This window comes from Calidris pugnax, unplaced genomic scaffold, assembly GCF_001431845.1.
Source record: "Calidris pugnax isolate Ruff unplaced genomic scaffold, ASM143184v1 scaffold18, whole genome shotgun sequence".
NCBI classification, from domain to species: domain Eukaryota; kingdom Metazoa; phylum Chordata; class Aves; order Charadriiformes; family Scolopacidae; genus Calidris; species Calidris pugnax.
Genome location: NW_015090812.1, coordinates 11661229 through 11683600, shown reverse-complemented (window position 1 = coordinate 11683600; position 22372 = coordinate 11661229). Strand labels below are relative to the sequence as shown.

Below are 22372 nucleotides of genomic sequence, written 5' to 3'. Positions count from 1 at the left end.
AGCCCATGTTGAAACAAAAGAACTAATGCTCTTTGAAACAAAAACAACAAAAGTGAGCAGTTATGTCATCTTTTATTCTTTAAAAATAGTACACTGGGGTTTTTGAAAATCATCAATAAGTATTTCCTTTAACCTCTGGGTTAAAAAGTAAAACAGCTTAAATACTCAGTGTTCATGCAAAATATACCAATAGATTTACACTACTGCACAAGCTTCCAGATTGTGTATTTAGCTTTAGACTATTACACAACAGTTGGTCTTCACATGTGGGCGCACTGTTATAACTCAGCTTTTTCCTTTAGTTGATCTTTCATACATGGATTCCTTCTTTTTAGCCTTCAACACTGATATTTGTATTGAGCAAGGAACCTGGACACTCACAATCTGAAGGTTGTTACTATCTGATGCAGGAGTGACAAATCAATGCATGTCCTTGCTCTCTTTAGTTGGCCCCATCAGAGAAAGAGATGATGCAGTAAGAAAGTTTTGAGGGGAAGAAAGATTCCAGCTAAAGTAGAGTATTAGTAGTCATCAGCTAGAAAATAAAAGAGTTAAGAGAGACAGATAATTAGATTTTTATAACAGGAAAGATGCAAGAAGAATATCTGAGAATTGAGCCAATTAAAGCGCTAACTCTTACTTTCAATGGTGAGAATGCAGGTGCTAGCAGATGTGCCTCTGTTGTTGACTGCTTTACACATATATTCCCCTTCATCTTCTGGGAAGGTTTCTGGCAAGTAAAGGCAATAGGTTTCTCCTCTTTCAATATACTGATAGTCCTCAGAGTCCTGCAACATTTCCCCCTCAAACCACCATGTCACTTCAGGTTTTGGTTCTCCAGTAATTTTAACTGTAAATCTCACTGGCTCGCCATCAACAACCGAGGTGTTTTTCAGTGACTTCTTGAACCAGGGAGCTCCAGATCGAGCTTGATCCTCCTCATCTTCACAAGTAGAACCATTAATAATGCTTCCCTCTTCTTCTTCTTCCTCTTCTCTTTTCTGTTTTAAAATAAGTCAATTTAGAACATGTAAAGTGGCAATAGCAGTATGAGAACTAGTGGTATGTGTTTGATTACGAGAAGTCACCATGTTTCTGAGAAGGGGAAATGCCACCCCTCTCCTCACTAAAAAGTATAATGCACTGAACCTGCATATGGAACGGGCAGTAAAATGGATTTTAATGAGGCTGGAATCTTGGGGCATGAATGTAGATTCCATTTTCAGACTATTCAAAGGATACAATGAACTTTCTTTGCAACATCTCTCTCCCACTCTTCAAGAACACGTGAAAATACCAGAAGTAATTATACATTATTGCAGCAATTCACAGCAGCTGTTAAAACAAGTTTAATGTTCCTATTATACCTCTGGCAGTGTTGCCATCAGTGGTGATGCCTAGTTAAATGACACTTAGGACTGAAGAAAAGGTACTTTGCAATTCATACCTTCTGTAATGCTGCATCAATTTCTTTCTGTTCAAACTGCATGCGTAGTAATTTCTGTTCTTCAATTCTCCTCTGCTCCTCTTCTTCCCTGGCTCTTGCCATTTGCTCGAAGCGGGCCTTCATGTTTACTTTATGAGTAAATGGAGCCTCAGATTTCTTGGCTGGTCTCACATCTACATCATCATCCTTGGGGGAGAGGGGGAAAGGGTTTAACTCATTTACTACTTTTTAAATAAATGATAATAAAACTAGTTTTGTAGAGCAGCAGTTTCTCACTGAGCAAAGCCACTCAGAGTCCTCGTTTTGTCAGAGGTTTGTTTAATGTTGTGTTTAAGATCAAGTCTAATAACAGCTTATCCCAGAGACAGGACAAAATATTGCAAAAAAATCAAAAGTGTTAGGCAGAAAAATACTCCTTATTTCATGTAGAAGTTGAGTACTGTCATGTGGCAATGGTAAATCCTTAGTGGCTTGACTTTGGTGCCACAAGGTTACAGTGACTTCAGCACCTGACACAGGTTGACCTTATGGAAACACAATTACAGTGTTGGTCATCAAATTTAAAAGCTTAAAACTAAAAGACGGGCTCAGAGCTGATGCTGATGTGACTGACTGCTGCGGAGAGGAACCTCAGGGTGAGGCTCAGACCAGGCTTCCTACTGTTGAGTTTCCTGCACTGACACAAGATGAGGTGATGAAAGTTCACGTTGGACTAGATGATCTCCAGAGGTCCCTTCCAACCCCATATCGTTCCGTGATTCTGTGGTGTTTTGGGTCACAGAGCGCAGTGTTGAGTTATTGGTTAGACTGATAGCTTCATTTCTTGTAGAAACAAGAAATGTGTGAAAAAATGTGACAGGTTGTAGTTTGAAGCAGAGATAAGTAGGCATCCTTTTCTGCTCTACCCTAAGAAATAAGTACAGATGATGAGACTTGTTTTTCATGTGGTATTGGTGAGGGGTTTTTTAATTCATACAGTGGAGAAAGAGTTCAGAAGGAGAAGCAGTTCATGTGATGATCAAAAGATTAATTCTCAAATCTGAATCTTTCAAACCCTCAGGCTGACAGGTTTCAGCTTGTTAAGATGCTGAATTGAGGGCTTTGAGCAGAAAAACAGATCTCTGCTTGACCAGATGACTGATAATAAACTGGTGCTGTTCCCTTTAGGGATGCTGAGGTGAGGCTTCTTCATGCATCCAAAGGAGGGAGCAAGAAAGAAGGGAGAAAATAAATCATTTTGGAAATAGAGCAAACTTTGGTGAAAGCAGCATTGTTGTCCCCTGCTGGATCATTAGTGTGCTAGTTAAGTCTATCATTAATGTGTACAGAATACAACTTACCTCTTGAAATTTTTCAGCTTCCCTTTCTCTTATTTCTTCATCCATTGCTCTTCGCTTTGCTCGCTCTTCTTCAATCTTCTTCTGAATTTCTTCTTGAGACAATTGTCCTATTTTTTCAAACTTGCTTTTTAAGTTCTTTGCCTGAATAGAACCACTTCTTTTTAGCTTTATTAATTCTTCATATTCTTTGCTTAGCTCAAAGGTTTCAGACTCTTCTTCCAGCTGTTCAAAAATTACAGAATGTGTAAGATGGCTAATGCTCTGGTTTTTACTACCTGTTCCCCACCTCCCCACCCCCCGAGAAGTGTAACTTAATACACATAGGTGCATTAAGGTCTCTTGGTTATTTGAAATCAGCACAGAGACCTTTTCCCTCTAATTTCTTGGGGTTTTACCTCACTATTCTCAATATTACTGTGTTTGTATCACGTCTAAACTAGACACAGATTTTGAAACATCTTGCTTGAATATACCTTTTGTTCAAGGATTGCTCCCAACAAACCATCCTTCACAGACTCAGAAAACCAGACATGTAGCAATACAAAAAACTTAGTTATCCTGGACCCATAATTTACCTCCCTGGTTTACTTACATTACTTAATATGATAGGAAAGAACTTTCTAAAAACTACTTTGATAAACAGAAAGTTACTACTTTTTTTTTTTAGTTCAATAAAGAGCAAATGAGATTTCAGGATGTGAGGGCTTGGAGAGCAATGGCAGTTCTGGATCCCCCACTCAAACCACATCTGAAACTCTAATTGTTGGTATTATACTCCCTCCTTTTCTACACCTTTACTGATAGTAAAGGTGTAGAAGCATTTTAGTTGGGTGTCCCTGTCTCTCCCTTTTTCCCCAGGATGTAATATAAAATTTACTTGAAAGTTTGCAAGCCAGGGCCTCTCTTACCTCTTACTCCAGCTTAATGAAAATAAATACATAAATAAATGTAGTCCTGTAACATTCAGAAGGGAATAACAAAGAACTGCCACCCACAACCAAATGAAGTTGAAGGATAAAGTTCATGAACACGATGTTTTAGCATTTGGTATGCAAAGCAAATTTTGTGTGTGATTTTTAAAATCAACCATGACCGTCTTCAAACCCTTGATACGCTGATTAGAAATAGGCTGAGGCCACTGTAATTCTTTCCTAATTAGTTAACACAGGATTCCCTTGAGGAAAAGAAAACATTTTGCTCTTTCCTACTTTCACTGTTGTATATTAATTTGGGAACTAGATGTTTCTGTTCTCCTGATATTGTAAAAATTACGTAATTGTTTTAGTAATACTGTGGAATTTTCAGAAGTGACTAAAATAAAATTACAAATTTGAAATTGTGTTTGTACTTGACACGGGTGGCAAGGAATAAAAGCATTTTTCTGGTAGACTAGTGATAAAAAAAATACCTATCATATTATATACAATGTTACAGATTTTAGTAATTAACTGAAATGATCTAGTATATTTTTATTCCTAGAATCATAGAATAGAATCATAGAATACCAGGTTGGAAGGGACCTCAAGGATCATCTGGTCTAACCTTATTCAGAGCATACTTAACACATCCTTTGACATACAAACCTCTCCCATTTCTTGTCTCAACTGCTGAAATTCTTGCTTTTCCATTTCCAACTTTTGCCTACGCTCTTCTTCTGTCCGTCTCTTTTCTTCTTCCATTTTTTGTCTCAGTAACTCCTCAAAATTAATTTCCAGTTTACCAGGTACGAGAGATTCTTGAGAAAATGTTTTAAACATTTCTGGTGATTCATCATCTAGCACCTGCTGGAAATTCAGAGCATTAGTGATAACATCCTGAAGGTACCTGTGATGAAATCAGTGTTGCTCAGACATAAAAATAACCAAGTATTTTTGCCACGTCTGCCCCAGAACAGTAAGATGCAACGTGACAATGTGGGTATTCCCCTAATCTTTTGGGAAGGAGTGTGTTTCTATTTGCTTTTAGATCTTTATTATTACATAAACTTTTGTAATTAAGATGTGTGCTAATTCGTGGCCTTTTTTGCAAGATGATGGAGAGGGAGTCCTCCAAGTGCAGCTCTGGAACCTGAAATAATTCATTCCTGTTAATCATTAGACAAATCACTTGTGTATAAATCACATTGCTCTTAACGCCAAAGTACATACACCTACAATCTTTTTTTAAGAAAACAATTACATTCCTGTTCTTAAGCAAAATTAGTATTCTTAGAAAGGCTGACTGAACAGAATTCTCTACAAGAAATTCTTCTTGTGCACAAACAGATCATTCTCAGTTTGGTTGCCAGTTCATTGCCTTGTACAACCCAACAGCAAGGGTTTCCTCCTTTCCCTGCTCCTTTCTCAGCCCTCAGAGTAGGGGCAGGCTTTGGTGGTCATTCTTGAGCAGTTTGCTTATGTTGTAGACTCATTTGTAAGAAGATGGCAGGGCCTAGGAAAAGCAATTTTCATAACTTCCAAAAAGTGTAAGAACAAGTATTTCATCAGACTGAATTTGTTAAAGCAAAGCATTACTAAAATATTAAGCCATGTGCTACCAGAACGGCCAGGTAGCATGACATGAGTTATGCAGGAAGATCTTAAAATAACTTCTTGATAAAGCCTATATAAAAGTATGTTTGTGCATGTAACTGTGTAAACAGTAACGGAGTGTCTCACGAGGGATGTTCTGTAGATAAATGTGCGAGGTGAGGTGGGTGCTGATCTGGAGCTGTGTGGAGATGTGGCTTTGGGCACCATTTCATCAGCATGTGTTTGAAAAGCCTCGTGGCAAACGCTGAGAGCCCAGTGCGCCTCCAGCTGTAGGCATTCCCAGCAGCAGTCATCAGTCACATGCTAAAGAGAATTAAAGGAGCAAAATTTTCACTTGAGAAGGTGGTTTTGGCTGGCTTTATAAAGAAACAGAAAAGAAACGTATTTTTTAAAGGATTCTTTGGCACACCCTTTTCTCTTTATTGCTACTTACTGCCACTGTAACTTAAACATTTCCCTGCTGTCTGTGCCATCGTAGTTCATATTGCTATCTTGACCTACTTTGCCCAAATCCTTTTTATTTGTCACAGCTCTTCCACTAGTTTTTTTGGCTCAATCCCACTCAAGTACTACTTCTATTCACTATAGATTTCCTTCAGCTTTTTTCTCTAAGGAAGCTGACATTTGGACTTCAGCCCCACCATTCCTTCCATTCTTCATTCGTTTTGCATAATATGAGCATATTTGTTGAAACTGCGGTACGGAGAAGTGGTGTCAAAAAACAAAGCTGTAAACTCTTTCCTTTAATGAAAACAACGCACAGCCACATAGTTTGCAGAGGGTAACCACAGCTAAATCAGTGCAGAAATGTGAGAGTCTCTTGCTGGTGATGCACCAGTTCATACACTCATCACTTCAAGAAGACACAGAGCTAAGGAAATAGGAGAAGCATTATTTCAAAACGTACCAATGCGTGTGTGTATAAACTTTCCAAAGCTGTGCATATGAGCAAACGCTAGCTGCTGTCTGCTCTGTATTTTTGAAGCAGTAAGTTAGGAAAAGATGAAAAGAGAGTAAGCCAACTTATTCCTGGTTAAAATGCACAGGGGAAAAAATCAGCGGAATTGTCTGATGCACAAAAACCCCAGTAAATATTTTAGCCATATTTTGCGAAGTGAGACCATACTGTTTTTTCTGCAAAGTGGGAACAGATGGTAGAGAGAAACAGTCCCGTAACAACCATAGTTACAGCACAGTCAACCAGTTTTCAGTAGGCAAACAGTGACTGATCTGAAGAAGAACTTTTTTGTTGTTCTGGCTAAGGCAGGTTCTTTATGTAGTCTCTAATGGAAAGAGACTGACAGGGATGAAAGACAAATGGTTCTCTCTGAAAGTGATCACCTTGATGGGGGAAGCGTGGCCGTGTAAGTGTAGCACAAACAAATGTGAAACAGGGTAATCGTTCCAAAAGGAGGTGGTATTTGTATTTTCCAGCAACAATATTAGTGCTTCTGCATGTGTATACTTTCAAAACTAAATTCAAATGAATTAAACATGAAAAAGGTTCTAAGATAACTACTTAATTTAAATGCTTAAATACAAATTGAATGTGAGGTTTTACTACTTCTGAAAGGGCTGACTAATGTGTTCTTAAAACGTTTGGAAGTACATCCACATTGATTGCTTCCACATTGTGAGCTGTGGAAAATAGGGAAAGCACAGGCTTGTATTTTCTGTTACAAGTAATAGAAAATGTGTTGTTCATATTCAGGATGCTAATTAACAGAAAATTTTCAAAAATGTATATGCTTAAGATAGATTTTCAGTGATTTCTTTTTTTTAAATTACTGCCTGTCTTCGCTATCTGCTGTTACAGTGCAATCATAGACTCTGTGCTGCATCTAATGGATTAAACCCTGTTTAATCAGTGAGATTTTTCTTGCCTGGACACTTGAGCTGGGGTTCTTGCTACACTGAGGCAGAGAAAAAAGATTCTCAGGAAAGTAGAAAAAAGCCCAGAAGACAGCACGCACTTTCTCTGCTTTCCTTTAGTTGTCTGCTGGTTCTTCATAAAAATTGTAATGGCAGAAGTCCAGCAGCAGTTTCCTCTTTTTTTTATAATGGCTTTAGCTTCAATTTTCTGTCTTTGGAGGTATGAACAGACACTATTTTCCATAATTGCTTACCAGTACAATATCAAACAGAAGTTTACATTGCAGTTTTTCTGGGTAGTCGTTCAGTACAGAGCTCTTGTCTTTGGCCCAGTTTTCAGGCAGAGGGAGCACTGCGAGCAATGTTAGTCATCCAAAGCCTCACTGTGTCTCAAAAGCATTGCTTTGAATGATGCAGAAAACTTTCTTAGGCATGCAGTTGGTCTTTCCCGATAAAACCACTGAGGGGGATGTAGGAAGACACTGCCAGAGGGGCAGGTCATCCCACAGTTCTGTGTGGCATGTCTTGCCCTTCCTTTTGAAACAAACAGTACTTGGTTGGTAGTTGTGTAATTTAATACTGTATTTCCTAACAGCCACCAATAAGTAACTGGTTTATACCCAAAATCCTGATGAAACTTGAAGTTGTTGGAATAAGCATAAGGAATACAGTGAAAAAATCCATCCTGGTTATTTTATATAAAAAATATTGTTGCCACCCTCTGAAATCAGGCATCTTTCTCTGCTTTCAAGTAGTGTCACTATGTCAATCCTAGTTCCCTGAAAATTGGTCTTCAGTATAATCTTAACTCAAATGTGAGAAGTTGTTGCATGTCACAGCGAGCTGTATTTGTCAGAGGAAGTTCCATATTATGAATTGTTCTAATGGTAAATGCCACAATTTACTTTTCTGTTTCTCTGAACGAGCAATGAAATACAATAAAACCATCAATTAACAGAGTTCAGCCTTCTAATTTTTCCTTCCTAAGAGGCTACAGATGACTATAAAGTTTGTACTTGCAGCGAGCAATGCTGTAGTATGCTGTTAATAATGCTTTAGCTAGTAAGAGCTGGTTGGTGGACACCCTGTAAAGGTGGGGAGAGAAACTTGGAGAAGCAAAAGCAACTGCTCTTTCCCCTAAAAAAACCCAACAAATCCCCCTTGTGAAAACATTTTTCTTTCTGTGTGTGTTGCACGTGCATAATGATACTCACTGGACACAACGGCTGGTTTTGCCCACATTATTTGAAATCCTTTCTAGGCTTGCTGTGAGGGAATGATGTTCTGGGTTTTTGGTAAATGAACTTGATTAGTTTACCCACTACCACCACCACCACCTAATAAGTAATGAGGTGAACTAATTAGTGAAGGAGTTGAAGCATGCGTTCCTAGCTGTATTTAAAGCCTTATCCCAGAGCTGCTCTCTAGTTCATCAGAGACTTAGGTAAAAATTAAACTATATACTAAACAAAAACACCATACCATGTTCTTCCTTGCTTCAGCAAATGCTCTTTTCTCCTCTTCCATGCGTCGTCTTGCATCTTCTTCTGCTTTCCTCTTTTCCTCTTCTCTCCTCTGTCTTTCTTTTTCCTCAAAACTGAGTCTGAGTTTACCAGGACGGAATTCTTTAACAGAATTTTCAGATTCTTCATCACCACCTTCATTGATCTTCAGAGAAGAGGGAGAGGAAAAAATAGAAAGGACTTATCCAAACATAAAAATATTATTTCTAGTAAATAAATACTCCATTAATTCCTTTCTGATATTTTATATTTTTTTTTCTCTTGGGGGAAAATTGTATCCAGAGTTTAGTTCCTATAAGAAACATTTTAGTCTTGGTTTTAGCCAAGGGAAGGAGAAAAGAAATTTATTTAGTATCTTATATGTAGCTTCTAGAATTTTTAAAGATCTGTTGAGTGTGTAATTCAAAGAACAATGTGTAATCAGGAAAAGGCTGAACAATTAAGCACATATTTTATGGTCTCAGAGTTGGATCCTTTATTGTAAATCACTCCCTATTCACTTCCTTTACATCCCCTTCATAGATCTTTATACCATCAAGTCTTTTTGTTTGCATATAAATTGTTTTCACCAATGCACTTACCAGTTAAAAAAAAATGCTGTAGAGTTTTATAGCAAAGCTAAACCAATTAACATTTTGCTATTACTCCAAACTGAGATTTTTCTTTCTGTTCTTTTTAGACATTTAACCATCACTGAAGAAAGGGAAGTGAGATACTCTGATCTCTTCACTGTTGCTTGTCTCCAGTTACCACTTATCTACTAAGAGAAGCCTGGGTTTTGCAAGCTGCAATCAAGAGCAAAAGAACAAGCCATCTTCAGAAGATATCTCAGAGTACTTTGTTTATGGAGGAAATTGACTGGGAACTGTCAAGAGTATCGATATTCCAGATTTCTGTATACTGCAAGCAGCCCTGGGACTGGTATGTGGGGTAGCTGGTTAAGGGAATTACAGAAATCTCTCATTTGGAATTCATAGAGAAAAAAAAAAGAAAGAATTGGAGGAAATTCAATTCTGAATTCTTCCTCTAAGACAACTTTTGATTTCAAATTTTGACAACCACTGATAGCAGATTAAACTGCATGTTAGAAAATGTCTTTCTTTTCTTAGAAAATTTGTAAAATCCTATGTTACTCGGTTAATAAATGCCTATACATAAGGGTGGAAAATGTGAACAAAACTTCAGTTAGAATGGCTAGTGACTTCATTAAGTTCTCTCTCCTTCATTTTATTCCTTAAACAACTAATTGTCTTCTTCAGGATTTACAGCTTAAGGTACTACAAAATGTAGATATAAAGCCTGCTAAGATTGCTGGCAAATTTAGAGCACACAAATGGCCCAGTTTTACTAAAAGAACATCTAAAGCATAAAGCCAGTGGAGTTACTGAGTTAGAACAAAGGTCAAAAATACATCTTTCAAAAATTAATGGTGATGCAATTTTCAGACTCGGCCTGAAATACAGTTAAGAAATAAGAAAAAAAGAAGAATCAAATACAGGAAAGAATGTAAAAGCGTATCCTATGTGAAAATTCTGTAACAACATGATGGAAATGTATTTACCATTTGCTGTCTAGCTTCTTCAAAGGCACGTTTTTCCTCTTCTAAACGCTGTCTTGCTTCTTCCTCTGCCTGTCGCCTTTGATTTTCCTGTCTTTGTCTTTCAAGTTCCTCAAATGTTACTTTCAGCTTACCTGGAGACAGAGACTCTTGTGTTTCGTTTTCTTTATTTCCACCCTGTGTAAGAAAAACGAAATAGTTATGTCTTAAATTATAGATATTTATTTCTTAGGTATTTTTAGATGATTGGTTTACCATGACAAATGAAAGGCACTTGGTTTCCTTAAGGAATTGATTTTGTTCCTCATATTTTAGCTTCATTTCTTCATCCTGTCTCTCTCTTTGGTCTGCTCTCTCCTTTCCTGTGTTCTCAAAGTTTATTTTCATCTTCCCAGGTGTTTTGGTGGGTTTTACGGGCACTACTGTAACTAGCAGTGAATCATCCCCTTCCTGTCCAAAAAGATATTTATTATATTTTCATAAAGCTTGACTTCTAGATAACAGTGTCATTAAGAAATTAGTCTGGTTTTACCTTTGTGCACCAAAGCTTCCTTAACAAGAGGAGTACACCTGTCTGCCTAAGGCAGTCACTAGTTTTCTTATAATATCTAAAGAGCATCAAGGCTGAATTATATTTTAAATACAACTGCTCACAAACTCCTTAATTTCTTTACATATTTTCATTATCTGCTAGTTGTAAATATTCATGGTTTGGAGAGGAACAGGTGAAATTTTTAATACATAGCAATTGTAGCCACACTCTAGTTCCAGTCTTGTATTAATGAAGTAAAGGATCTACTGTGGTTGGAACAGAGCAGGTAGTTCTAGAGAGCAATATGTAAATTGTCAGGCAGAGTAATTTTTTTGAAGGATGTTGCTGCTTCAAAACTATTTTCACAATTTACTTGCCAAAATGCATTTTACTCTGTTTTTTTCACAAAATACCATGATTAACGGGGATACTGTCAAATACCTTAAAACTAATGTTGTTTGTCTTTCCAAAGCTGTAACAGGAATGTGATTTTTCTTGTGTTAGTGAAAGACAATAGGACCTTTGGACCTAGTTTTTTGTAATTAAACATTTATTTGTAAGACTTAAAATCCAAACCCATATGGTAAATTAGTCAATTAGAAAAGTTAACTAAGGTGTTCAAGCAATCCAAACCCATATGGTAAATTAGTCAATTAAAAAAAAGTTAACTGAGGAAGGTGTTCAAACATCTGTATATTGACAGAATCCCCTTTTAATTTCAAGTTTAAGGCAAAGAGCTTTTAAGATGATAACTTTCTAAAGCAAGAGTGTCATTGCCAGATATATCAAATCATTCTGGTGGCTTTGAATATTTACATTTTATATGTTTTTAACCACAACTATTCACAGTGGAGACTTAAATAAATTCACTTCAAGTACAGACATACAGTTCCGTATACTTCAAAAATTTGTTAGCTTCTTGCTTAAATTTTAATTAGGTATTTGTGTGCCCTTTTCCCAGCCCAAATTACAATAATAAAACAAAGTGAATAAAAATGTAGGTGAACATTTCTTTAAAAAAATCTGATTACCTCTGCTGCTGATTCAGTTCCCGTATTGTTAAAGTCATCAATCTATTAAATGAGAATTTCATATGATTACATTACTTTGGCTCTTTGCCTTAGATTTGCAAACATAGAACTGGAAATTCTTATTGTAGCAGTGATACGTATGTAGCACTTAAATTCACAGAGATGGTAACGATGGAACCTTTGTTGGAATACTTCAGATAGGTTGGCTTGTGGAGAAAGAGGCAACATGACATAAGACATCATACAGAAAGTATGCTAACACATTCCAACACTGCAGTGATGAATTGAGTACTTCAGATGTCCGTTCTTCATGTAAGCATTCCAGAATTGTGTAAAAAGAAGAAAAGCTAAAGCAAACTCATTGATTATTTCTGAGTCAAGTGACATTGTCTTCCCCTCAACTCTTGCAAAAATGCCTGTTGCTGTATTTGCTTCATCTGGTGTCTTTGTATGTTACTGTCTGAAACTGACACACTCTCCAATATTCCATATGGTATGTACTTCTGCCTTTCAGAGTAGATTAAATATGTTAGGCACATTTCCAGTTAAAAGTCCAGTCATAACAATGTTAAAAGTCTTAGTAGAAAATACTATCCAAGTCCTTGTTGAAAACTGACTCCTCCTATAGCATTGTTGTTCTCTTCTTACAGAAAAACAAACCTAAATTAAATACTACTATCTTTTGGTAAAATAAAAATCTGCTTATGGTTCTAATCCGTCATTTAACTGTTCATTCTCACTGCAGTATTTGCAGCACTGAAGAAAACTTACAAAGGGAATTCAGTGTAATACCCCAATGCAAAATTCTACAAAAGACAAAATTTGCCTTATTGCATCAACAAAAGTTGGAGTCTATTCATGTGTCAAGATTCACAAAGTGGCAAAGTAAAAAAACGTGATCTGAATCTTCATAATTTATTATTTTTACTGAATTAGTATCCTCATTTTTGCCTGCTGATGGCATTTCCCTAGTTCTTCTTGCTTGCTTTAGTTCATCTATCACTGAACTGTATTCATGAATGTATAAGCAAAAATGGTCTAAAGTAAGGGTCAGTGAAATATACAAAACACTTTTAAATTAGTTCAGTGAATTCTATAAACTCTTGTATGCGTATGACACCAAAATTTGTGCCTGGTTCACATTCCTACCAGGTTTATGCTTGCCTGGCTTCATCTGTAGCTCAAGTTTAGTGCTTAAAAAATAGTTATCATAAAGAAGTGAAGATTCTCTGAACGTTATTTCCCACTTCCATCCCACCGAGCATCTTCCATGTACATCACCACTATCAGAAATCTTAAGATCAAATCTTCTGATCGATATAAAACTTTTTTCTTGTGTTGATTGTTTACAATTATACCCTGACTATTGTGATCAGATGAACATACCTCCTGTGCTTTTTTGGCTAATTCTCTTTGAATTTTTCTTTTCTCAATCATATCTTGTTCAATTCTGCGCTTTCTTTCTTCTTCCGTTCTTTTTCTTTCTTCTTCTTGCCTTTGCTTTTCCATTTCTGCAAACTTGCCTTTAACGGTGCCTGTGAATATGAAAAAACACACAGTTCAGTAGCTACATCTAATACTTATCTAGAGAATTATGTGGGCTTTAAAATCAGGCCTCTCTCTTACCTATTAGCTTTGGAACATAACCTTTTTCTATTTTAGATGATTTTGCATCATCGTCTTCATCAGATCCAAGCAGTTCTTTCATCTAGTTGATGAAACACAGAAAGTAAACTGTCTTTATACCTTACATAAAATTCCAGTATTATTGTCGTAAAATAATGTGAAAAGATTTTCACATATAGTATTGAATATTAAAATAACACAAAATATTTGCAAAGAAAATAACCTCCTGCTTTCTCCTGTTCCATTCTCTCTCTCTAACATATTGTTCTTTTCTTCTTTGCTTTTCATCTCTAGATCTCCTTTGATTTCTTTCTTCCCTTGCTTTCTGCATAGCTTCAAATTTATCCTTTACATCACCCTTGTGAAGCTTGGGCACATAGGATTTTTGGACGGGTTTAGATGAAGAAAGCAGAATCTTGGTGAAGATATAGAAGAAATGAAGATAAGAAAAAGAAAGGTGAAACAGATGGACAGAAATATTCCAATAGATTGGATTAGAAAGAATGTAAGAACATAAAACAGAAGTGCATTTGGGGTTAGAAACTTTGTGCCACTACCCATCATCAATTAAGCATCATGGTATTCGTTCATAAACAATAATACATACTAAAATATCCAAAACAACATTTAGCATTGTATTAAACTTAGGCTATAAGTAATTGTAATAAATAGGTATATAACTAATTACATGAACTATGTGAATGTACATTTTCAGTTACTAAGGCTTTAAAAATGAGATACAGATCTATAGTGTTGCTTTCAATCATAAGCAGTCACCTCTTCCCCTGGCATTTAAAACAAAGACACAGACATAGAATACAATATCTGAGTTTTCTTCTGCAACACTTCAACAGCCATATTTAATTTTTAAATCAAGAGTAGTATTTGTTCATTTAAAACTTCCAATACATTATACACTTACTTTTTTAATACTTAGAGAAATTCAGAATTCTAGTAATTTTATGTTTTAACTGTTAAGATGACTGGACTTGCAGGACTCTGATACTGATACACTCTGATACTGGATGCTTCTTTGCCAATGCTCACTCTCTGCGTGTCCCAACAGTACCAGAAGTTCCCACTCTTCAGAACTGCTGTGAAGTTTTCTCTCTTTTTACTGTAATGACTCCAGGAATGCTCTCAGTACAGCAGTGCTGAGAAAACGGGCTGAAAACATTCCGTGTTTCATATTTTCCACCTAAACCAATAGTATTTGTTCCCGCTTTTTTTACTGTTGCTCAGTGAGTCTATGAAGAAGAAATATTTGAAGTAGCCTAATATTTACATTTTAGAATTAGATGTGAATGTTGTCCTGAATTTCCCCCTAACATTTAACATTTCTTCATATTTTGTTACCATAATTTGCCTTCCTCCTCCACGTTTTGTTTTTTAATAACAGTAAGAATGTATTTCACAGATTCCATCCAATCAGATAGTTTCCTTAAGGTACTTTCAAGTGCCCTTCCATTGTCTTAAAATAACAGCAATACCAGCAAACTTACAGTATCATTGTTTGTCTTTTATAATTGTTTGTAATTACTCTTTTTGCAAGCATCAGTTGTAAATTACTACATTACTTTGATTACTGTAAAATCGGTACATACCTCAGTTTTCTGTGCAATGTCATTCATGGCTACTGTACTGTGCTCTGCACCTGGGTACCTTTAAGATTGCTTTCAATTTCTACCTGAAAGAAACAGTTGTAGTTATATTCCTTTCTTTTCCTTTTAAATGATGCTTCAACCATCTTCCTGTAAATAAGTTTGCATAACCTGAAATCGATGTATCACCATTTCATTTGGTCCTCTGAGGCTTTTGAAGCCGTGAATAGGTTCTAAGTATGCAACAGTGATTAAAAGAACAAGCTTATGATTCACTATTCATGCTCATAACCCCTCTATATAGTCCTAGATATTGGGTTTTAATTTCCATTTAAAAAAAAAAAAGAAAAAGGAAAAAAGGAAAACTTGGAGCCAAGCTCTGGCTGCCCTGGTTGGTGTGTTACGAAAGTGGTTTTCTCACTGCTCATGTGAGCAGAAAGGAATGTGCTCTGCACCTCCAAGCCAGCCAGCTCAGGTTGCACCAAGTCTGGAGAGTGCTCAGGCCAAAACCCCGCGGCCTCCTGGAGATGCTACTTCACCTTTATATGCTTTTATATGGCTGAGAGGAGGAAAGATGGCCTGGTGGCCAGGGGGACCTGCCTGCGTTTGAGAGATGCAGCTGGATCTCCTGCCTGGGTGAACGCTCCTGCTTGAGTCTCAGCCAGGCTGGCACCTCTCTCAGCTCTTCACCCAGTATGGAAAAAGAAATAATGCTTTCCTTTCTCCTAGAGCTATTCTAGGGAAAACTAGTGCTAAAAGCTATGAAATGAGTTAGGTAAACCACATACATACCTTGGAGAAAGAATTTATATCATTTAATTGTAGGCTGGAAATTGCACGGCATTTTTTTAAAAGAAAAGCATTACAAATTTTAAAGTGCACTGTATTTATTGGAAACCTAACAGAAAGGCACTTCAAGTTCAAGACAAGACTTTTCCCTTTTGTTTTTTTCCCCCTTTTTGTTTTTTTAAATCACCAGGGGAGATCTTATAGCAGCTTTCCAGCAGCTGAAGGGGGCCTACAGGAGAGATGGGGAAAGACTCTTTATGAGGGACTAGAACAACAGGACTAGAGGTGATGGTTTGAAACTGAAAGAGAGGAGGTTTACATTAGATGTTAGGAATAAGTTTTTCACTATGAGGGTGGAGAGACACTGGAACAGGTTGCCCAGAGAAGCTGCAGATGCCCCATCCCTGAAAGTGTTCAAGGCCAGGCTGGATGGGGCTTTGAGCAACCTGCTCTAGTGGGAGGTGTCCCTGCCCATGGCAGGGGGGTTGGACCTCAATGATCTCAGTGATGTCCCTTCCAACCCAACCTATGATTCTATGATTCTAGGTTTGTTGGAGCTTGGGGGAGGAAGGGAATCCTGACATGACTCCAGTGCCATTGCTGCCTGGACTGTACCAATGCCCTGAGTCCCAGGCAAGCCTTAAAAACTCCCTGTGCCAAGCGTGGTGCAAAGAAATGGGCTCAAAGGCACAAAGTAAAAAGGGTAGAAAAGGAGCTTACTGCTGGAGGGGGCTGCTCACTGGTGGCTTAGAGAAACTAAAGCCAGAGCATTTCGTGGTATGAAAAGTTAAGTTAAGTTCTTAGCAGTTCTTAGCCTTTAAGTTCTCTAATTCTTAATTATGAACAGATTATAAACATGGGAATTTTTACGTGGTGTTGAAAATAATGAACATTAAGAGATGTTGTCATATAAGCTCTTTAAAAATACACCAACATCACCAATACTCACTGGTGCTGCTATACAGATTGGATGAGATTCTTAGATATCCTGGGATGGTTTTCCAAATGAAAGCAGTCACAATGTATGAGACAAGCCTTTCGCTACCAATCCCTGCCCTGATGTACAAATTTCAAACTCTTCAGATTCAGCCGCAACAGAGGTGTTCTGGAGAACACTTGGGTGTTACTTTTCAACAAGTGAGCATGGAAAGTCGTTCCCCCCCGACAGTTGACAAATACCCCATTTTTAGACTGATAGGAATCCAACACCTTTCAGTTTGTCACTTGTGAGCACATGAACATAAAAGTATGAAGTGTTAGTTCCTATTTAGACTGTTTCAGCTCAGCAATAGCACGTAAAGTTCTGTGGTGTCTAGAAAGGCAGATAACTTCACTAGCATTCCTGTGGTCTCAAGGTCCCCATACACTTTAATATACATTTGTATATCATGCAGTTGGGTTTGCATGTCTTCAAAAGCTTTAGTTTACTTCATCCATGTAAGTAAAATCCCCATTGTGATCAGTATAACAAAACTAGTTAAAATCCTTTTACTTCCTCATTTTTTAAGCAGGTCTTAGAGAAGCTCCTCTCTGTTTTCCTCTCCTTTTTAAATTTCTTCTTCCTCACTTGTGGCCGATGGCCTTTAGCCATGTACTTAAAATACAGAAGCTGAATACAAGGTTTACTGCATGAAGCCATCAGAAAACAAAGGAACGTCACGCATTGGTACAGTTCATGCACTGAAGTAGCCTGGGACATAGAGACCTTCACACGGGGCTGGAGCAGTAAGTCCCAAAGATAAACTTTCACAAGGAATTCCATTTTGCCTAAACACTCAAGTGAAGGTTACTGCTAACCTCCACTACAGCAACATACCCTACCTATACGGCTTCATCTTCAAGTCATTTGAAAACTGGCTATTCCGAAGTCTGATTAGCTTATTATGTGCACTTAATTGTAGGAAGAAGATTATGAGTCTGGGAACACAATTTAGCTTTTGAGCTAAACCTTTGTCTTGAACCTTTCTGATAGCTCCAGTTATCTGAACCCCTTGACAGTGTCACTAAGACCACTGACAGCAATGAGATCTACCCTCAAATAACAAACCTGAAATTTTCTTTTTAAAAGTGCAATTGTTGGAAGAAATTTTCTTTGCAAATTCCTGCTGTCAGAACTTCCAAAAAATGTGCCAGTCCAACAGGTCGTGGGTCCTCAAGATGGCGGGTACATTTCTGCCATTTGGATTACTGCCATATCTGCTATTACTTTAGGCTATTTTCCAGTTCCTTGGCATCGCTAACTCTTAGTATGCTTGAAGGTTGGCCAGCTGGCTCTAAGGCATTTTGCATCTGCAAGTCATCCTACCTCCACCTTTGATGCTAAAAGATATGGCTATAAAGCAGCAGGGCATTACTAAACGTGATACCACCCATGTTTGCACTTTCTTCCCTCTCTGTGGCAGTTAAACCTTGAGCAGAGCCAGCAGCAGGACCCTCCCACAGGGACCCCTCAAGGCAGATGAGTCATTTCCAATAAAGACAATTTAGTACCTTCAAAAAAAAAAAAACCAGAAGCACTTCTTAAGTTTTGGCCTGGGTCTGTGAGGCTGCGACCACTGCTTCTTCGGGAACAGCAGCAGCAGATTGAAGCTCCTTTGTATCTGCCTTATCACTAGGAGAGGATCCACAGTCAGTGTATTGGTGCTGAGAAAACCAAACTGGCTAAAAGTCAAGAAGTCCTGACACCTACCAATTGTGGAAGAACAGCGACTTCATCATCTGCCGACAGCTTTGCACAAAGGAGGTGGTCATAAATTTTCCAACCCAAGAAACTTTGACAGATTTTATTTTCTAACAAAAGCTACTTTTAAATAAGATCTTCCTACCCTTTTGAGATGAACTAGTTAAATATATAAGCTGTATATACATCCTTGTTTTGTTATAAGAATTTTCCCACAGAGTTCATCTAATACAAGTAATGCTTATTCTCTGAGGCAACAAAGCTCTACTTGTACATGTACTTACTTCAGAAGAGATTTGTCCTCCTATTATGAAGCTGTCCAATCTTTTATTTCCTGAGATCAGCGTATCTCAGGAAAAGTTTTAAGAGCTCCTCATTGAAGCTTCCCACTCAGAAAAAGTCCCAGATTATAATGTTGAACATAACCATGATCAAAAAAAAGAATCCAGCTTGTTACTAGTTTTTTCTTTGCCTACCTGGTCCCATCGCTCCAGCATTCACCTGACACTAATTCATTTTTTTCCCCCTGCACATTTTACTCTTTCTATGATTAAACAAAAGATTTCAGGAAATGTCAGTCTGGTGTTATAACATTTATACTGCAAGTCCTAGACTGCAGTTCCACTTTCAACGGAGGTCTACATCCAGATTTTTCCTAGAAAAGAAATTTAACCTCCATCCTTTGATTAATGGTCCTACCTCTGGAACTGAATGGATGAGAAAATGCCATTACTAGAATGGCTTGACCAGCTGGCAGGCAGAGAGTGATCTCTAAGAAGTTACAAGTGAAAATTTAATACAAAACCAATAATGTGTAGGAAACTAGGCAATAGATTGGAAATACTCTGTAAAAGAAACCTCAAAAAAACCTCCTGTTTTCAAGCATCTTATTTGTTTGCTGTAAATGGGTAAGCTATCAGTCGTCTCCAATGTTGTCTTCATTTGTTATGATCACAGCACTTTTTCAACTTTTCAGGCAGACTCCCTAAAACCTTACTTTAGGCAAAATAATCAAAGTGAACAAAGAAAACCATTAAGGGCACACAGGAGGTTTGATGGCTCACAAGTCCCAAAATCCATCTCCTTAAATTTAATTAATTTCCATTTTTGAAAGGAGGTCAGAGTCCTCAATTGATCAAAAAACATTGTGCAGCTTTAACCAAATAAAAAAAAAAACCAACAACCTTCCACAAATAATAAAATTCCCCTTCATTAGAAAATTGATTTTCAGTGGAGCGATTAACATCCTCACACGAGACACAGAGAAATACTGGCATTTTCCTGAGCTGAACGCTACTCTTTACAACAGGAGTATGAAGCCAAGACTTTAAACAAAGTCTATTCCTCTGTGATTTCTCCTTTCGGGAGGCCCCTGCTGTCCTACGGCTACTGTGAGTTATAAATAAGCCCTTCACGGCACCGGCTAAGTTACGTTTACCATCTGTCTCCTCTTTGTGATCCACTTGCAGGGGAGACTCCATTATATAAGAAAACCATATTGTGAGAGTTGGAAACTCACCACTCGCAGCCAAAGCAGTTGGGAGAGGGAAACACAGTCCGCAGTGTTAAAATATTTAACGAAATATTAAATAGAAGTGGAAAGAGGAGGGGGAAGAGAGCCATGGTCATCATTTATGTCCTTACTGCAACTTGTCTGGAATGACACTACCAGTTGTTGTACTAAATTACAGATACTAAAGTAGATACTAAAATTATCTTGCATAGAGGAAGATCCCGAGCTGCCATAAGCTGTCAGCTCCACTAAAGCCAATGAGTTATGACAATTAACACCAGCTGTCTAAACTTCATATTTTGCAAAATATAAAACACAAAACTACTTCCACTTGCTTATACTTCCTTCATTCATTCTTCATAATTAAATGCTTACCGACAATTAACACAGATAGTCCTATTTCATATGCAATGCTTTCCTCAATCTTTGAATTTATTGCAATTCAATGTTAATTAAGTCCCACATGATGGTAGAATAGTCCTTGCAGATATGATCTTATTTATAAAAATGTATTTATTATAAAGGATTTTGTCTATGTCTGTTTATGTAACTATAAATACTCTTAATGTGAAGTGCCATGCAGTCCAACTGCTGTGTTGAAAAATAAAATCCCCCTTCTCTGTAGAAAAGGTCTGCCTGTTAATTCCTTACTGTCTTCAGGTCCTATTATGGGGTACATAGGCTCCCGAGCAAACATAGTGGGGGCTGAGAGGCTGGTCTGTTACGTGGGAAGCCCTGCTGAGATCTTCTGGCCCATGATTACATGTCCCAGGATAGCTGCTGATTCTAATCGAGGGTGAACTGAAATCCCAGAGAGAAAAATCAGCATATTTTGCCCCATGCCATAGTTCCTCCATCCCCTCTTGTGTCACAGCAGCTGAAAAGAAACAGTATGATTTGAGCTCAACTCTTGCACTGACAGGACTTCAGAGAAGAGGGTACTGAAATGTGGGATAAAATACTGGACACGTAGCACTACTGCGATTTGCTTCTTCCCTTCTCCGATGACGGGACACAGCCCATCTGCCTCCTCTCTGAAATCCTCATGGTCAACTCAGACAGAACACAGTGGTGGTCTCTGTGCCCGTGCCATGTCCCCACTGCAAAGGAGAGGTCTCTGGGCTTCTCAGAGACAGGCTGCTGCTTCCACTTGACCAACCCTACTCTGCTGGTAGCGCCGATGCCCATAAAAAACAGACTGCCTGTAACACCTTCTGAGCGGCCACGGCCACCTTCAGAGTCACTCCTATTGCTTCCTGAACTGCTCCTCCACCACCAACCTTCACCTCCGTTTGCCCACTGGGAGCTTCCAGAAGGCTCAGCCACGGCACCGTTCCTTGTTACGGGAATTTCAAAGCTGAATATCCAAGTATGGTTAATGACAGATTGTCCCAACTTCTTTCATGGAGAGGAACTATTCACTTAAAATATTCCAAATGCAGTATTGTAGAGAAAATATTTCCTAGGCACGTCTTAAACTGTCTGCCCAGTCCTTGTGTTTCACCGGGATGCGCTCTCTGCACGTACCAGCCACACCGCCTTACCTCCCTCTGCTCCTGAACACGCCTGGCCCTCTTAGAAGACTAATTATTGTTTCACAATTTAATTTCATTGGACATTTTCCTAAGAGATCTAATGTCTCTTAAGACCTAGGATCTAAGGCTAAGAGCGCTATATTTTCTAGTGTGCCGCTACTTGCCGATTTGATTTTCGAAATACTAATACCTTTCACTAAAGCCGCTTTTTTTTGCGGCTGTTTATTGTGGTAGCGGATGCTCTTATTTACCTAACCCAAACTCGGTAACAGATTGTCCGTAAGCCGTCGCAGAAGCCCCGTATTCCCCGGTGCCTCCCACCCGGGGATGCCGCAGAAGCACCGGGGGCGCCCCGGCTGCTGCCGCCCCCCGCCCGCTGAGCTCCCCTCCGCGCAGGGACGCGCCGCTCACGAACGCGGGGCGTTTTCAAGTAACTTTTATTAAAGGCTCCCCGCCCGGGGCCGGACCCACACGGGGGGGTCACCCCGCGGCTCCCCGCGGAGCGCCCAGCCCTGCCCCGCGGCCGCCGCGGCTCCCCGGACAGCGGCAGCGCCAAGGCGGGTGGGATTCGCCGCCGGGCGCAACCCCCACCGCGCTAATGGCATTGAAACTCCGTCGCACCGGTGGCGGGGGCAGCTCCGTGCCCTTGCCCGGCCGCCGAGCTCCGGCCCGTCAGGGACCCCCCGCCCGGCCCGTCAGGGACCCCCGCCCGCCGCCGCCGGGGCGGCCCTTCAGCGCTCGGCACGTCCCATTATCCCTTCCCCGGCCGCCCCCGCCGGCTGCCGCCACACCTG

The 22372-nt window shown here is 38.9% G+C and overlaps 2 protein-coding genes across 18 annotated transcripts in view; one reads left to right on the top strand and one right to left on the bottom strand.

The window, feature by feature from the left end:
- The window catches only part of FUBP1 (far upstream element (FUSE) binding protein 1), a 36963-nt gene extending 26714 nt beyond the window's left edge, over positions 1 to 10249 (top strand). For 2 of the 6 annotated variants that reach the window (XM_014938979.1, XM_014938967.1), the window contains one exon: positions 9393 to 10244. In XM_014938979.1, coding sequence (XP_014794465.1) covers positions 9393 to 9410 — 18 coding nt within the window. In that variant the 3' untranslated portion in view covers positions 9411 to 10244. Of the gene's footprint in view, positions 1 to 9392 lie in introns of all 6 variants that reach the window. The other 4 variants (XM_014938972.1, XM_014938968.1, XM_014938975.1 and 1 more) reach the window with 4 other exon arrangements.
- NEXN (nexilin (F actin binding protein)) overlaps positions 54 to 22372 on the bottom strand; it is a 23152-nt gene continuing 833 nt past the window's right edge. Inside the window, exons 2-14 of one of the 12 annotated variants that reach the window (XM_014938982.1) lie at positions 15065 to 15147; positions 13684 to 13875; positions 13461 to 13542; positions 13221 to 13369; positions 11835 to 11876; positions 10527 to 10721; positions 10275 to 10448; positions 8673 to 8858; positions 4371 to 4571; positions 2788 to 3009; positions 1448 to 1633; positions 641 to 1001; positions 54 to 535 (exon numbers count right to left, since the gene is read on the bottom strand). In XM_014938982.1, the coding sequence (XP_014794468.1) occupies positions 522 to 535; positions 641 to 1001; positions 1448 to 1633; positions 2788 to 3009; positions 4371 to 4571; positions 8673 to 8858; positions 10275 to 10448; positions 10527 to 10721; positions 11835 to 11876; positions 13221 to 13369; positions 13461 to 13542; positions 13684 to 13875; positions 15065 to 15091 (2031 nt within the window). In that variant the 5' untranslated portion in view covers positions 15092 to 15147 and the 3' untranslated portion in view covers positions 54 to 521. Of the gene's footprint in view, positions 536 to 629; positions 1002 to 1447; positions 1634 to 2787; positions 3010 to 4370; positions 4572 to 8672; positions 8859 to 10274; positions 10449 to 10526; positions 10722 to 11834; positions 11877 to 13220; positions 13370 to 13460; positions 13543 to 13683; positions 13876 to 15064; positions 16298 to 22372 lie in introns of those variants that run through there. The other 11 variants (XM_014938985.1, XM_014938984.1, XM_014938983.1 and 8 more) reach the window with 11 other exon arrangements.